The 18,178-nt window shown below is 44.1% G+C and overlaps 1 protein-coding gene across 2 annotated transcripts in view; it reads left to right on the top strand.

The window, feature by feature from the left end:
* ANKRD13B (ankyrin repeat domain 13B) overlaps window positions 1-18,178 on the top strand; it is a 131,370-nt gene that overhangs the window by 99,621 nt on the left and 13,571 nt on the right. For both annotated transcript variants that reach the window (XM_030186043.1, XM_030186045.1), the window contains exons 8-12: window positions 2,401-2,482; window positions 3,052-3,116; window positions 4,331-4,461; window positions 12,161-12,318; window positions 13,948-14,100. In XM_030186043.1, coding sequence (XP_030041903.1) covers window positions 2,401-2,482; window positions 3,052-3,116; window positions 4,331-4,461; window positions 12,161-12,318; window positions 13,948-14,100 — 589 coding nt within the window. The remainder of the gene's footprint in view (window positions 1-2,400; window positions 2,483-3,051; window positions 3,117-4,330; window positions 4,462-12,160; window positions 12,319-13,947; window positions 14,101-18,178) is intronic.

Below are 18,178 nucleotides of genomic sequence, written 5' to 3'. Positions count from 1 at the left end.
TTGTTTGTATCACCTTACATATTAGATTGTATTTATTTATGTATTGATTGATATGTTGTTTTTTTATATTTTTTATATTTTTTCACATATGATTTTATATTTTATATTATATGTATATTTTATCATATAATTTTTGTATAACTTGTTTTATCTTACATGGTATTTTATATGTTTTTAGACTCCTGAGGCAGGCCTGTGGATGAAACACAGATCTGTGTTGAGTCTGTAATAAAGCTTCCAGTTTTACCCAGTAATCCCAGTCTCTGGAGTCATTGGTCCACTCCCCACTTTTCTTTTCTGTTTTTAACAATAATGTACACTTAACCATGGTGCAGTCTTATAGAATTGCCTGCACCAGTTGGAGCCTATTCTGTAAAGGAAAATAGATGCCTACTTTCCTTATAGAATACTAACGTAACAACTCAAATATATGCATATATTTTAGGTGTGATTGCTTACATCAGCCATAGAGGTGGATTAAAGGCTGACTCCTAGGTTGCTACAGAGCATGACTGCATTATAGTATTCTGTAATTTACATGCGTAATTGTGAGCCCCAACCATGCTCTGCCCAAATTCTGCCTATGTCAATGCCAATCAATGATTGATGCATACTTACAGAATAGCACATAGCTGGACTATTGTCATATATGTGGCTATATGTAATCACGCATGTGTAATCACTAGAATACCAACACTTACATGCATACTCACCACCTCAGTCTATACCAGGGGTTCTCAAACCAGTCCTCGAGACACATCTAGCCAATCAGGTTTTCAGGATATCTCCAATGAATATGCATTATTATTTCTACTTGAGTATAGACAATTTCAATCTAGTTACAAATATTAATACTCTATCAAAGTTAATATTCCCTTGTTAATCTTTATTTGAATACAAATCATCACATAAATCATTTAATAAGCAATAGGATTGAAAAATGCCTCCCCTTATACAGCTTTAATACTATACCTACACCTTGCCTATATTAATGGGTTTGACACCAGACTTTAAATATTTGGGACGAAGAACAGGAGCCAAAATGAAATAATGTTTGACTTTAACTGAAGTCATGATTCCAAGTAGTGATTCCAAGAGTTGTACTCGATGACTGAAGGATTTGTTGATTGCAGGAATACCTAATGGACGTGCACGCCAGCAAGCATGTTATATTTAACTATAGGTTTTGAATTGGATAGGATCAATCAAGGAGAGTGGATTTCCCACATGAACAACTCATAGACTGGTGAAAAAAAATTGTAATAATTGTAGGAACAATGGATTTGTGGAATGATCTCAGTATTGCTGTAACTTCATTACTTAGGTCAGAGAGACTGGGAAGTTATTTTAATATTAGCAATGTGTATGTATAGTATTAAAGCTGTTAGTGTGATTTTGTATGAGTGTGAATGATGAAAATATGAGTGAGCAAAGATAATAAAAGGAGACATTTTTCAATTCTATTGCTTATTAAATGATTTATGTGACGTTTTGTAGTCAAATAAAGATTAACATGGGAACACTTTGTTACAATGAATATGCATGATCTAGAATTGCTTGCACTATCTCCATTCTACGGAAATCTATCTCATGCATATTCATTGGGGATATCCTGAAAACCTGACTGGCTAGATGTGTCCCGAAGACTGGGTTGAGAACCCCTGGTCTAGACAGATCGTTATAGAATTATCCCTATAGTTCCAGGCCCCGTTGACTAGTAGGGCTTCTGTTATTTAACATGCATCCTATTGAGTTAACACACATTAGTAAATAAGGTCCATAGTTTGTGAGAAGTTTATAAATGGGGCACATGTGTTAAAGAATAGTGGGCCCGATATTCAAAGCGATTTAAATGGCTAAGAGAAGCTCCTGGCCATTTAAATCACCTGTCCAGGGCTAACCAGATTTTTCAGTGGCACTTAACCGCATAAATAGGACTGCATAAAACGCAGTCCTGTCTTTATGTGATTCTTTACAGCCGATTAAGAGCTGAATATCGGACTTACCTTGCTACATTTTAGCCGGCTCTGTATACCTGGAAATACAATGCTGGAGCCTGGACATGGCCTGGCATTGAATTCCAAGGTTTAATGCCGGCAGTGGTCAGCAAAATTCCGCTGGCTGAATTTAAGGACCAATGTTTTTACATGCAGAAATAAATGTATATGGAGGAAAAAGGTGAAGGGCTAGGATTAACTGGGACAGACAGAAGTAGTGGGAGGTAGGATGAGGTAAAAATTGATGCCATGTGTTTATTTGAGAAGAGTGCTTATCTCTTAGACTGAAGAAGTGAGTTTTCAATAGACTTTGGAATAACAAATAATCATCGGTACATTTGATGGTTTTAGGTAAGGATTTCCGACAGTAACCCTCATTTTTCCTCTGTGTTTCTGGGCCCAGGTGTATAGTGCTTCTAATGTGGAATTAATCACCAGGACACGAACGGAGCATCTCTCAGACCAGCACAAGAGCAAAAGTAAAGGTGAGAAGCAGTCAGCCAGGCCGGTGTTGATACAGAACAGAGCCTCTTTCTTCTTCCTGCACCATGCACGCTGCCTCCAGACATTTCTCACTCTTTCCGATCCGCATTGGGTTTGTAGCCCTCACCTAGGCCTAGCAGCAGCTGTTTATGTAGCTATCAGTACTAGGCCCAGTAGCTATTTCTTCCGTGCTTAGGTTCCTGCTCTTGACACAGGGTTGGAGCATGCCACTGGGGCAATAACCCTCACTGGCGCTTGAGTAAGAAGGAAGCAGAGTGGGAAACTATATGGGCAGCATGCTGAGGCGGTGGCACCCTGTGCCCCTGCCCTGTGAGGGCACTGCAGTGCTTGAGTCTCTGAGCTGGAGAAGAGGGGAAGTACCAGGAGCACACAAAAGAAAACTGAGAACCCCAGTCAGCCTTGTTTCTGCCTCCTTTGTCTGTCTGTCTGTCTGTCTTTCTTTCTCTTTCTCTCTCTCTTTCCTTCTCTCTTCTGTCTCTCCCTTTCCTGTTGCTCAGGAGATTGTATTGATTTCTATGAGCTCCTGAAGCCATTTTATGCTCTCCCTCAGGAAGTAAAACTCCACTACAGTCCTTTTTGGGGATCGCTGAGCAGCACGTTGGGCCGAACAATGGGGTGAGTCCGTGTAAAAGACTAGAAGCAAAACGTGTCCCTCTAGACCTATAGATGCCCATGAAGCCCTCTCCCTCCATCACCACGCCAACCAGAGCTTGCCTGTCTCCCCCACCTATCTCAAATTACAACAACAAAAATAAGCCAAAACAGCCAGACCTCCCCTGGCTGGGACTCTAGAATTGTGAGGAACAAACCAATCAATTGTAATTTCAAAACAAAGTAATTCTCTACTGATATAAAGTAGATTTATTTCCACCACCATGGAGTACTTCAGGAAGGTATCTCAGTGCAGCCTGGGCCTTCTAAATGGTAGAATGGACTGATAAAGGCAATGGAAAACCAAAACCCAGCTCATTCTGACTTTTGAACTCTTAACCTCAGGGTAGGGGGCACTAGGAAAGCTCCTAAATGTACACAAGGGAAGATATTCTTCCAGAAACAAAAAAAAAAATAACCTTAATACAAGGAATGGCCATGCACACATGGTCTGTCACTCTTAGAGTCATAGCAGCAGCAAACTAGATACCAAGGAACACTGTTCATATGCGTATGATATTGAAGTATAAAATCACAATCTCTTCTAAGACAGAGTCCACCCTGTGCTGCATTAGAAAGTCTGTCAGCGTTGTGCTTCTATTCTGAGTGTGGGTGGTAGATATATTTCCAGACTAAGAAGCAAGAGAGAAATGTGGCCAAAAGTCGTGTAAAAGTGGAAACATCATTCCCTCTCCCCCAAAATGCATGAAGTACCTGTAGAAATCCACACTGCAGCTTGCATGTCAAGTGTCTACTGTGAAGACTGTTGGGACACAGAGCATTCAAAAGTGTGTGCCTGATAACGTTTGCTGATAGGTTCCCAGTCATTTATTGATGCTTATGTATAGTACAGAATAGCACTGTCACTTCTGCCTGGGATAAGTACCCATGACAACTGCCTGGGCAAAATACATCCTTCTGTTCACCCTCCATCTGCCCCAGATCCAATGATGTGGCTGGCATTCTACTCTACCAGTTTTAAAGACTGTCCCTGTGGCAGCTGATTCCAAATTTATAAAGGAGGTATGATCTGATTTTGAGGATGAACTTTATCTGAATTGGATTCTAGGTGCATCCTTGGGGTTTGACTTTCTAAGGTGCCTCATTGATGAGTTTTTCTGGGTTCCTTTGTCAGACCTCCTTGGTTCAGTATATGTCTGCTTTATCCCTTCTTACAGACGTTAATCACACAGACGTTCAGCCACACAAACCCCACTGCCATCACCCCTGAGGAATACTTCAACCCCAACTTTGAACTGGGCAACAGAGACATGGGGCGACCAATGGAATTGACCACAAAAACCCAAAAGTAAGGTGGCTGGAGCTCTTGGGATGCTTACCAAGCAGGAGCATGTAATGTGAGCTGAATGAAGGGGCAGAGCTCTGCTGGCATTGGGGGTTCAGACCTAGAGGTAGGACCCTGGCCTTTCAGGAGTATGTGGTGTAAATAGCATGATGAGGACATCCCTGCTGCTGTTAAGGAATCAGATGTAATCAGGAGATTGAAAGGTTTAAGCTATGAGATCCTACTCCACTGTATTCCAGTAAGCCAACTTAATCAGATCATGATGAACTCTAAATAAATTAAAGGCATTAAGTGATTATTCTGCATAGAGCATGCTCAAACATATCTGATGCTTAGGCCAGTGATTCTCAACCCAACCAGTGGGCTTTTCAGGATATCCACAATGAATATGCATAAGCTGGATTTGCATGCACTGCCTCCTTTATATCCCACGCATATGCTGTGCTGTTCTAGGCAGAGTATAATGTAGCTTGAACAGTCAGCTAAACCATCCCCAAGCAGAAGTTTTACCAGTAGACTGTCAATTCTTAAGCAAATCTTCTTTATTGTAATACTTATAATAAAGAAAGAAAATCCAATTTACAGTTCAGTTGCTTGGATAGAATTATTGCCTTCTGCACATAGAGTCTGTATCTAGCCATCCTAGAGGCAAGGAGATGGCCAGAACCTCAGCCATACTGAGAGGAAAAGCTTTAACACTCAAAGGGGAATAAGGGGGAGAAACTCGGTGAAAATGAATGGGGAATGACTTGGGGAGATGGTGAAAATCTTGATGGAATTACAGTAGATTAAGGAGAGATCAGCCCCTAGAACAGCGGCTGATCACAAAGGCATGCTAGGAAGACTGGACTCTCTCACACAGCTCAGCGGCACAGAGGGAGGGCTGGCCCTAGCTCAGACCTGAGAGCCAATAGGGAAAGCTCACAAGGAGTCTATCATGGGATGGGGAGAAGCATGCTCAAATACACAGTACTAACTATTACACAGACAATCCAATTGAATACAGATTACTCATACTACATATACATAACAATGTACCCTGCCTGCATGAATATGGGGACAGAACATACACATTGTGGATATCTCAAAAACCCAACTGACTGCCCTGTGGACCGTTGTGAACCTTCAGCCATGTGCCTCCCTTCCCCCCTGGGGGCTTGCACAGGACCCTATTCCCACCCCGTCCAGCATCATCCCTTTTCTTTCATCCCCTAATTACCAGTGTTTTCCCTTCTTCGATACCCCAGCTGCATCTAGCAGCTCCTTTTCACTTTCCTCATAGTGTCCAGTGTCTCCCCTCCCCTTCCCTTCCCTACCCCCACAAATCCTCTTTCCCTCACCTAGTTGCTGGGTCTGCTTCCCTTCTCCTCCATTTTCAAGGTATTAAAAACTATGGGGGTCTTTTACAAAGCAGCTGTAAGCCCCACATGGACTTCCTGCTCACTAAAATGGGAGTGCCTCCAGGCTACTGCAGCAGTCCACCCCCAGTTTGAGCCATTTTCGGTGCTGCATTTTTTTGTAGCGCCAGTGTGTACCTGGTGGTAATCGGGCAGTGCCGTGCTTCTCGGTTACCGCCAGGTTAGCATGGAAGCCCTTACCGCCACCTGAATGGGTGCTTCACTTACCGCGTGACCATTTCTTTAAAAAAAAAAAAAAAGAAAGACCTGCCTTTTAACCGCTGCTGTAAAAGGGGGCCTTGGCCACATCAAAAATACGCACCAGTGCCAGCACAGGCCCCCTTTTGCCTCAGCTTCATAAAAAGACCACTATGAGCATGTCATTGTAATTGTGACTGGAATTGGCCCAGTCTATTCTTTTGTGAGCTATACTGAACTTAGTTGGTATGCGTACGCCTTGTAGCGCTATAGAAATGCTAAATAGTAGTAGTAGTATGTGTGGGCTACAAATGTCATGAATGTGCAGGGCCTTGAGCACATGTCAGCACTCAAAGGCCTTAACAGTATTAAAAAAAAAAAAGAGGGATAAAAAGAAACAGTCTATTCAATATAAAAACTATTTTTTATTTCTAGAACCAAAAATCTGTATTTTTTCTGAACAAAACCCAGGGAGTATGAACAAACCGGGAGGAAAACGCCTCAGATCTCTAGCGTCACCTTATATCAAATTTTCTTCAGGTGGCAGGATTTACTTGGGGCACCACTTGACATCATCAGCATAAAAATCCCTCCAGTTCTTAATCATTAAAATCTATTTGGTAACCCAATTCAAGGTGGTTACAACTTTAGCAAAATATGTGAAAACAAAAAAATTAACTTTCCGAGTATCTGACGCACCAACTGTGGCCAGAGTTTTGCCTCTTGCCTCTATCAAGGTGCTCTCTTGTGTCTGAACAAATATTTAAAAACATGCTACCTCAATTCCTTCAATGCAGTAAAAAAAAACCTAATAAAACGTGCTCTTCAATACCAATAGATCCTTCTAACAGTCTTAATTATTTGTTTAAAAATCAACACCTGCCGGTTTTCGTTTTGTCACATATTTCTCGGCATCACCGGGTCCCATAAACATGGCTGCGAGTTCACTTCCTTTGCACCATTCTTGTAAATGATGTCATTTCCGGTTATTGATCACACGTACTGACCCACTATTCAAAAGAAACTTTCCCACTCAATTTTTGAATTCGAACCTCTAGGTTCTTCTGCTTTCAATTGGAAAATCCAGTACTGTTCTCTCTGCACATTCTCATCAACATGATCTGTCGCACAACACCACAACATTTATTCATTTTTTCTTACATTTGTACCCCGCGCTTTCCCACTCATGGCAGGCTCAATGTGGCTTACATATTGTATACAGGTACTTATTTGTACCTGGGGCAATGGAGGGTTAAGTGACTTGCCCAGAGTCACAAGGAGCTGCCTGTGCCTGCAGTGGGAATCGAACCCAGTTCCCCAGGACCAAAGTCCACCACACTTACCACTAGGCGACTCCTCCACTAGCAACATTCCATGTAGAAACCTGCCCTTGCAGCCGCACAGGCTTCTGTTTCTGTGAGTCTGACGTCCTGCCTTTGCCGATCTGCAAGGGCAGGCTTCTACATGGAATGTTGCTAGTGGAATAGCAACATTAACATTCCATGTAGAATCTCCAATAGTAGCAACATTCCATGTAGAATCTGAAATAAGGAAAGGGAACTGGGACTTGACATGCTGCCTTTCTGTGGGGTCTACATAGTATATATTTGTACCTGGGGCAATGGAGGGTTAAGTGACTTGCCCAGAGTCACAAGGAGCTGCCTGTGCCTGCAGTGGGAATCGAACCCAGTTCCCCAGGACCAAAGTCCACCACCCTAACCACTAGGCCACTCCTCCACTCTCAAAGGTGTGTCTCATTTCCATACAATGGGAAACCATAGGTGCCTCTTCTCTTCCTCTCTCTAAACAGTTTTTATGTTCTACTAATTATATCTTTAAAGGTCGAGTAGTTTGTCCTATATATATTTTAGGATAAGGACAGATGGTCATATAAACCACATGACTGGTATTACAAATTGTCCGATGTTTCAAAGGAAATTTTTCTTTCGTTGTCAGATGCTCACAACAGATTTTTATTTCAAGCATTTTATCACATATTGTACAACTGCAGCATTTCACATGTTTTTCTTCAATGCTAGGAGAAATTATTCCCAATCTTCCCACATCCAAAGGACTTAACAACTCCTTCTGATTTTGATTTCTAGTAAATGCAATCCTCAGATTAAAATCATCAGATTAAAAAGCATGTTTCATTGCCATAATGTGCCAATGTCTTTTTAAAATCCTCAATACTTTTTCGAGTTTAGCAAAACATATCATCAACAGCAGCTGTTGTTCCTGGATGTGAAATTAACAGAGATGGAATATAGATTGACTATGAGTGTACATTGAAAGGAGACAGATCGGAATACTTTTTTGCATTTTCAAAGCGATCATCCACTTGCTTTAAAATGGAGTTTGACGTTTACACAATTTTTGAGGTTTAGGAGAATTTGTACGGAGACTAAGGATTTTAAGAATCATGCAATAGGATTGAGAACACAATTGATTCAGGGGCCATTTTACTAAGCCACGTAAGTGTCTACGCCTGCTCAACGCACACCAAAGTGGCGTTACCGCACAGCTACTGCGTGGCCCTTGCGGTAATTTCATTTTTGGTGCGTGTCCGCTATGCGTGCCCGAAAAATATTTTAAAAAGGCATTTTTTGCAGGTGTGCTGAAAATTGATTCTGCGCGCGCCCAAAACATGCCTCTACCATAGGCCATTTTTCAGCACACCTTAGTAAAAGGACCCCTCAAAGAGGCTTTCCAAAAAAGGTAGTTTACTCTGCTTATAAGAGTGCCAAATATTTGAACAGAGATTTACTGCTGAGAAGATCTGTCAGAGCAGAAGCACCCAGTAAAACGAATTATATTTTAAGATAAGCTCTGCGAATAGAAAAAGTGTTGAGGATTATAAAAAGACATTGGCACATTATGGCAATGAAACATGCTTTTTAATCTGACGATTTTAATCTGAGGATTGCATTTACTAGAAATCAAAATCAGAAGGAGTTGTTAAGTCCTTTGGATGTGGGAAGATTGGGAATAATTTCTCCTAGCATTGAAGAAAAACATGTGAAATGCTGCAGTTGTACAATATGTGATAAAATGCTTGAAATAAAATCTGTTGTGAGCATCTGACAACAAAAGAAAAATTTCCTTTGAAACATCGGACAACTTGTAATACCAGTCATGTGGTTTAGTTGACCATCTGTCCTTATCCTAAAATATATATAGGACAAACCAGGGGCGTAGCCAGACTTCGGCGGGAGGGGGGTCCAGAGCCCAAGGTGAGGGGGCACATTTTAGCCCCTCTGTGCTGCCAACCCCCCCCCCCCCCCCCCCGCCATTGCCAACCCCCCCTCCCGCCGCCACCTACCTTTGCTGGCGGGGGACCCCAACCCCCGCCAGCCGAGCCAAGGTCCTCTTCTTCCCAATCCCGCGCAAGGCTTCATTCTAGTCTGACATCCTGCACATTGTACGTGCAGGACGTCAGACTAGAACGAAGCCTTGCGCGGGATTGGGAAGAAGAGGACCTTGGCTCGGCTGGCGGGGGTTGGGGTCCCCTGCCAGCAAAGGTAGGCGGTGGCGAGAGGGGGGTCGTCGGCAGAGGGGTCCAGGGGCAAATCTATGGGGGCCCAGGCCCCTGTGGCCCCATACTGGCTATGCCCCTGGGACAAACTACTCGACCTTTAAAGACATGATTAGTAGAATTTAAAAGCTGTTTAGAGAGAGGAAGAGAAGAGGCACCTATGGTTTCCCATTGTATGGAAATGAGACACACCTTTGAAATGTTGCGGTGTTGTGCGATAGATCATGTTAATGAGAATGTGCCTGATCGGTCCACATCTATTGCAGAAAGAACAGTACTGGATTTTCTGATTGAAAGCAGAAGAACCTAGAGGTTCGAATTCAAAAATTGAGTGGAAAAGTTTCTTTTGAATAGTGGGTCAGTACGTGTGATCAATAACCGGAAATGACATCAGTTACAAGAATGGTGCAAAGGAAGTGAACTCACAGCCATGTTTATGGGACCTGGTGATGCCGAGAAATATGTGACAAAATGAAAACCGGCAGGTGTTGATTTTTAAACAAATAATTAAGACTGTTAGAAGGATCTATTGGTATTGAAGAGCATTTTTTTATTTTTCATTGTATTGAAGGAATTGAGATTACACAGTTTTTATATTTTTTAGACAGAAGAGGGCACCTTGATACAGGCAAGAGGCAAAACTCTAGCCACGGTTAGTGCGTTGAATACTTGGACACTGATAGTTAAATTTTTTTGCTTTCGCATATTTTTCTAAAGTTGTAATCACCTCGAATTGGGTTACCAAATAGATTTCAAGACTACAGAGAGTTTTAATGATTAAGAGCCAGAGGTTTTTTTATGCTGACGACGTCAAGTGGTGCTCCGAGTAAATCCTTCCACCTGAAGAAAATTTGAGGTAAAGTGGAGGTGGAGATCTGAGACTTTTTCATACTCCTTGGGGGTTTGTTCAGAAAAAATACAGATTGTTGGTTCTATATATAAGAAAGAGTTTATATATTGAATAGCACTCAAAGGCCTGCCACGTCCCAGCCCCTCTGATGTAAATTCACTGTTGGAGGGGCAGGATGCAGCAGATATTTAAGTGCTGGCATGTGCTCATGGCTTCCTGCTGCATTCTCATTGTTCTTATATTACTACTACTATTTAGCATTTCTATAGCGCTACAAGGCGTACGCAGCGCTGCACAAACATAGAAGAAAGACAGTCCCTGCTCAAAGAGCTTACAATCTAATAGACAAAAAATAAATAAAGTAAGCAAATCAAATCAAATCAATTAATGTGAACGGGAAGGAAGAGAGGAGGGTAGGTGGAGGCGAGTGGTTACAAGTGGTTACGAGTCAAAAGCAATGTTAAAGAGGTGGGCTTTCAGTCTAGATTTAAAGGTGGCCAAGGATGGGGCAAGACGTAGGGGCTCAGGGAGTTTATTCCAGGCGTAGGGTGCAGCGAGACAGAAGGCGCAAAGTCTGGAGTTGGCAGTGGTGGAGAAGGGAACAGATAAGAAGGATTTATCCATGGAGCGGAGTGCACGGGAAGGGGTGTAGGGAAGGACGAGTGTGGAGAGATACTGGGGAGCAGCAGAGTGAGTACATTTATAGGTTAGTAGAAGAAGTTTGAACAGGATGCGAAAACGGATAGGGAGCCAGTGAAGGGTCTTGAGGAGAGGGGTAGTATGAGTAAAGCGACCCTGGCGGAAGATGAGATGGGCAGCAGAGTTTTGAACCGACTGGAGAGGGGAGAGGTGACTAAGTGGGAGGCCAGCAAGAAGCAGATTGCAGTAGTCTAAATGAGAGGTGACAAGGGTATGGATGAGGGTTTTGGTAGAGTGCTCGGAAAGAAAGGTGCGGATTTTACGGATGTTGTAAAGAAAGAAACGACAGGTCTTGGCAATCTGCTGGATATGAGCAGAGAAGGAGAGTGAAGAGTCAAAGATGACCCCAAGGTTTCGAGCTGAGGAGACAGGGAGAATGAGAGAGCCATCAACAGAAATAGAAAACGGGGGGAGCGGGGAGGTGGGTTTGGGGGGGAAAATGAGAAGCTCGGGGAGGCTCCCCCTCCCCTCAATTTCTGCCACCCTAGGTGAACACCTAGTCTACCTACTGGTGGGCTGGCCCTGATTCTGCAGTAGCCTGAGAAAGCAGTCTGGCTTTCACTGCTCACCCAGATATGTATGAGACAATTTCCAAACTTATAAACAAAAAGAACCACTGTGGAGGAACCATAGAAACATATAATGGTGCTAAGGGAGCTTACAAAAAATATTCAGTACCTATCAAAATTTTGCGTGACGTCATAAAACTATAAAGAGTGGAAGGGAAAGCCTCAGAACCCAGTCTGAAGCCTTAAATGTTCTCACAGGCTTAAACAGGAAAACTTTCTGCCTTTGTACAAAGTTCTAGTATAGACATGACCTTATAGATAATCATCACTCTAAGGCAAGAGCTGCTGTTATCATATGTGTGAAACTTTTCTTATCAGTATAAGATGTTCCTCAAGATCAGGATCAGCACATATGGCAAGAAAAAAAAAACATTAGTTCTCGTCTTTTTAGGAGGATGCTACGTAGGGTTGATGTTGCCAGATCCTCCACTGAGCTTTTGCCTCTCTCTTCCAGGTTTAAAGCCAAGCTTTGGTTGTGTGAGGCTCACCCCTTATCCCTCTCAGAGCAGGTCGCCCCCATCATTGATCTCATGGCAATAAGCAATGCCCTCTTTGCAAAACTTCGAGACTTCATCACTCTCAGACTCCCTCCGGGCTTCCCTGTCAAAATAGGTAAGAGAACATTCAGCAGCGTCACAAGGCTTCTGAGCGCCTCCGATGCGTTGAGTTGCGAGTGATTAAATTTGGGCCCCCAGATTCTGTATAGGTTGCTCAAATTTGGGTGCAGATTGCAGATGCATGCGTAAATTAATTAGTCGATTAAGCACTAACAATCAATTATTGGGGTTGATTAGCACTTAATTGGCACTACTTAGGAGTTACGCACACATCTGCCCTATGCCCCTGACCTGTTCTAGATCTCGTGAGCCTAAATTTTATAGCATGCAACTCCAAAGGAGATGTGGCCACAGGAGGGGCATGGGCGGGGCAGGGGTGTTCCCAGAAATTAAGCACAATGTTATTAAATACTTGGATTTGCACACCCAACTGCCATCAGTTGGGTGCGAGCATTTACACCAGCTTTTGGCAGGCATAAGTCCTCACACCCAAAGGGATCCTTCTACCAAGCTGTGGTAAAAAGGGCCCTGCTCTAGTGACGGGGGCTGTTTTTGTCGCACACTTCAGTCCTTTTTACTGCAGCGGGTAAAAAAGGCTGAAAATAGCCATGGCCATGTGGTAAGATTGCTCTTACCGCCTGGCCATGTGAGGGGGAGCATTTACCACCACTCATTGAGGTGGCAGTAAGGGCTCCCTTGCTAACCTGGCGGTAACTGGGTAGTGCACAACACTGCCCGATTACCGCCGGGTTAGCGCCACACTTAAAAATACTGCCCTATTTTCCCCAGCATGGGAAATGGTGTGCGCTAGGGCTGGAATGCGTTGGGCCAGCGGTAGCTCCAGATTAGTGTACGGTAAACCCGCATTGGGCTTACCGCCGCTTTGAAAAAGGGCCCCAAAATTAAGTGTGGGAAGCGTGTCAAGCTACTGTTCTGTAAAGTGTGCTCGTTACAGAATACTATCTTAGCATGGATTATAATGGCACCTGTGTGTGCCATTTACTGAATCTGGCCACCACTGGGAGCAGTGGCGTAGCTACATGGGGTCAGGGGGGCCTGGGCCCCCTTAGATTTGGCCCCGACTCCCCCTCCCACTGCCAATCCGCCGTCACCATCGCCTGCCTTTGCTGGCGGGGGATCCCATCCCCCGCCAGCCGAGGTCCTCTTCTTTTCGCAAAAGGCTTCCTTCTGTTTCTGACGTATAACGTGCAGGACGTCAGAAACAGAAGGAAGCCTTTTGCGAGAAGAAGAGGACCTCGGCTGGCGGGGGTTGGGATCCCCCACCAGCAAAGGTAGGCAACAGCGGGTTGGCAGCGAGAGGGGGAGTCGAGAGGGTTGGCGGCGGGGTGGGTGGGTGTCGGTAATGGCGGAAGAGGTCGGCAGCGCCGGTGGGGGGGGGGGCTAAAATGTGCCCCCACACCTCGGGCTCTGGACCCCCCTCCCGCCGAAGTCTGGCTATGCCCCTGACTGGGAGTCTCCATTATTTATATTGTGTGGAAAGTAACAGAGCTCCCTCTGCTGGCACCTGAACTCAGCTTCCTGCCCCCTTCTCTTGTTGATTTACACAGAACGTCCCACTCACCTACGAATGCTCTAGGACATGATAGATTGAAGGACACAGCATTATCCATGGCCTTTCAATAGAACAGTACAGTAGAAATAACTCTTCTTTTCATTTTGCTAGAAATTCCAATCTTCCATATCTTGAATGCCCGGATCACCTTTGGGAACCTGAATGGCTGTGAGGAACCAGTGAGCTCAGTGAGGCAGAGTCCGAACAGTGAGGCCCCCTCTCCCAGCAGTGACTCATCCAGTGTCAGCAGCTCCAGTTCCACGAGTAAGCATCAATGGTGGGAGCAGCCTAGTGAGGGAATGTTGTGAAGTGCCTCATACTGTGCATCTCACCTCCCCATCGCAACATTGCACATTACACTGTCCTTATCTTGTCCTTTACTTTATGTCAACATTTTTATTGATGATTCCACCTGGTAACACATCCATTAGAGTACAAACACAACAAATTGTAAAGCTATCGTTCTCATGTACATTAATCTTAAGTTGCTATCATCAGTTTTTGTTTTATAACAGTACCCTCTCTTATCCCCCTCCCCCCTTACTACCTTCACTTTTGCCATGCACACTGAAAGAAACAATAGTCAGCATGTTACATTAAACTCAAACCATAATTCCAATAGTAACACCTTACATTATTCCGTGATTGAACCCCTTGTTACTATTATTCCCTCCTCCCCTCCCACTCATCCCCTCCCCCCCCTGTCTTTTTAAATACTCCGTGCTCATTCGTAATCTTGTCCTTTACTTTAATACATGTCAATAGCACAGGTACAGAACTGAGAGGTTCAAGGAAGATCAGAGGCCCATCAAGTGTAATACTGCAGCTGTATCTTGAGTACTGTGTACATTTCTGGCCATCCTATTTCAAAAAACAAAACAAAGAAAAACACCAGATAGAACTAGAAATGGTACTTTGAGAAGGGTAACAAAAATGATAATGGAGATGGACCAGATCACCTATGAAGAAAGGCTAAACACGTTAGGACTTTCCAACATGAAGAAGAGATGACTGAGAGGGGGTATGATAGAGGTTTATAAACACAATGTGTACAACAACTACACCACACCTGAGGAGCCGGGCAGGTAATCTGCAGAGAATAGCAGTGAGACCAGATGACCCATTACAGTTATCTGCCATGTGACTACTCTGGCCACATAAATGTATTGTGGAGGAGTGGCCTAGTGGTTAGGGTGGTGAACTTTGGTCCTGAGGAACTGAGTTCAGTTCCTGGCACAGGCAGCTCCTTGTGACTCTGGGCAAGCAGGGCCGTGCCTAGGGTCTGCGGCACCCCCCTGCAGTTGGCCTCTCCGGCGCCCCCCCCCCCCCCCCCCCGAAAACGAGCGCTACACTACCCGTGCTCTTCTCCCCAGATCCTTTTTTTTTGTTTGTTTAAATTTACCTCTCCGGTGCGTGGCAGCGTAGGCAGCATTAGTGAGAAGGAGGCGGCGCTCCCCCGCCCCGACGTGTCTTTCCTTCGCTGTGTCCCGCCTTCTTCTGACGTCAGAAATGATGTCAGAAGAAGGCGGAACCGAGCGAAGGGAAGACACGTCGGGGCGGGGGAGCGCCGCCTCCTTCTCACTAACGCTGCCTACGCTGCCGCGCGCCGGAGAGGTAAATTTAAACAAAAAAAAGAAGGATCTGGGGAGAAGAGGGCGAGGTAAGCATGGTGCGGTGGGGCGCCCCCCAGAGGATGGCGCCCTCCTGCCATGCTTACCTCGCTTACCGCGTCGGCACGGCCCTGTGGGCAAGTCACTTAACCCTCTATTGCCCCTTGTAAGCCGCATTGAGCCTGCCATGAGTGGGAAAGCGCGGGGTACAAATGTAACAAAAAAAAAATATTGCCTATTAGTGGGTGGAGCTTTTTTTTTGTAAGATTATGTTATATATTATGCCAGTGGTTCCCAAATCTGGTCCTGGAGGCACCCCAGCCAGATTTTCAGGATATCCACAATGAATATTCATGAGAGGGATTTGCATTCACTACCTCCACTGTATGCAAATATCTCTCATGAATATTCATTGACTATATCTAAATGAGCTCCCTTTAATTTATTGCAGACTCAATATAATACCTTCCAAATGACTGCAATTCACTTTATGTAGTATTTACAGTGGTGGAAATAAGTATTTGATCCCTTGCTGATTTTGTAAGTTTGCCCACTGACAAAGACATGAGCAGCCCATAATTGAAGGGTAGGTTATTGGTAACAGTGAGAGATAGCACATCACAAATTAAATCCGGAAAATCACATTGTGGAAAGTATATGAATTTATTTGCATTCTGCAGAGGGAAATAAGTATTTAATCCCTCTGGCAAACAAGACCTAATACTTGGTGGCAAAACCCTTGTTGGCAAGCACAGCGGTCAGACGTCTTCTGTAGTTGATGATGAGGTTTGCACACATGTCAGGAGGAATTTTGGTCCACTCCTCTTTGCAGATCATCTCTAAATCATTAAGAGTTCTGGGCTGTCGCTTGGCAACTCGCAGCTTCAGCTCCCTCCATAAGTTTTCAATGGGATTAAGGTCTGGTGACTGGCTAGGCCACTCCATGACCCTAATGTGCTTCTTCCTGAGCCACTCCTTTGTTGCCTTGGCTGTATGTTTTGGGTCATTGTCGTGCTGGAAGACCCAGCCACGACCCATTTTTAAGGCCCTGGCGGAGGGAAGGAGGTTGTCACTCAGAATTGTACGGTACATGGCCCCATCCATTCTCCCATTGATGCGGTGAAGTAGTCCTGTGCCCTTAGCAGAGAAACACCCCCAAAACATAACATTTCCACCTCCATGCTTGACAGTGGGGACGGTGTTCTTTGGGTCATAGGCAGCATTTCTCTTCCTCCAAACACGGCGAGTTGAGTTCATGCCAAAGAGCTCAATTTTTGTCTCATCTGACCACAGCACCTTCTCCCAATCACTCTCGGCATCATCCAGGTGTTCACTGGCAAACTTCAGACGGGCCGTCACATGTGCCTTCCGGAGCAGGGGGACCTTGCGGGCACTGCAGGATTGCAATCCGTTATGTCGTAATGTGTTACCAATGGTTTTCGTGGTGACAGTGGTCCCAGCTGCCTTGAGATCATTGACAAGTTCCCCCCTTGTAGTTGTAGGCTGATTTCTAACCTTCCTCATGATCAAGGATACCCCACGAGGTGAGATTTTGCGTGGAGCCCCAGATCTTTGTCGATTGACAGTCATTTTGTACTTCTTCCATTTTCTTACTATGGCACCAACAGTTGTCTCCTTCTCGCCCAGCGTCTTACTGATGGTTTTGTAGCCCATTCCAGCCTTGTGCAGGTGTATGATCTTGTCCCTGACATCCTTAGACAGCTCCTTGCTCTTGGCCATTTTGTAGAGGTTAGAGTCTGACTGATTCACTGAGTCTGTGGACAGGTGTCTTTCATACAGGTGACCATTGCCGACAGCTGTCTGTCATGCAGGTAACGAGTTGATTTGGAGCATCTACCTGGTCTGTAGGGGCCAGATCTCTTACTGGTTGGTGGGGGATCAAATACTTATTTCCCTCTGCAGAATGCAAATAAATTCATATACTTTCCACAATGTGATTTTCCGGATTTAATTTGTGATGTGCTATCTCTCACTGTTACCAATAACCTACCCTTCAATTATGGGCTGCTCATGTCTTTGTCAGTGGGCAAACTTACAAAATCAGCAAGGGATCAAATACTTATTTCCACCACTGTATATTTTTATTCAATATCTAGATTTTAACATGAATAATACCCATATCATATTAGCATGTACTCTTACATCGAGGAGTCGGACTTTAACCACAGAGGTGCGAGCTACAGATGGCGGTCTACCATAGATGAAAGCATGGAGACCGATAAGTGATACTGAGATTATTTCGGAAGGAATCAATATCTGAGGAGGACACGTGATACCAGTTTTGAAGAGCATCAGCGGCATCATTGAATTGCCTGTTAAAATCTGGGAGTACACATCTTATCCTCAGTACTTGAGACTGTTTAATACATCAATATATTATAATCTCATGTAAAATTATGATCAGAGGAGATGTCTCATTAAGGGATTATAATAATCCCAGTGTCATGTAAACTCCTTGATGTAAGAGTTCACTTATAAGAATGGTAATTTGTACAACAGTTTTTGTTGACTCGGGAGAATGAATGTAGTATGAAAGAGAGAGAATGAGGAAAGAGTTAAGAGTACGTGCTAATATGATATGGGTATTATTGAATAAAAATATAAATACTACATAAAGTGAATTGCAGTCATTTGGAAGGTATTATATTGAGTGCAATAAATTAAAGGGAGCTCGTTTAGATATAGTTAGTCAATGAATATTCATGAGAGAT

The sequence above is a fragment of the Microcaecilia unicolor genome, chromosome 13 (genome assembly GCF_901765095.1).
Source record: "Microcaecilia unicolor chromosome 13, aMicUni1.1, whole genome shotgun sequence".
Classification (NCBI taxonomy): Eukaryota; Metazoa; Chordata; class Amphibia; order Gymnophiona; family Siphonopidae; genus Microcaecilia; species Microcaecilia unicolor.
This window is presented reverse-complemented; position numbering and strand designations above follow the sequence as displayed.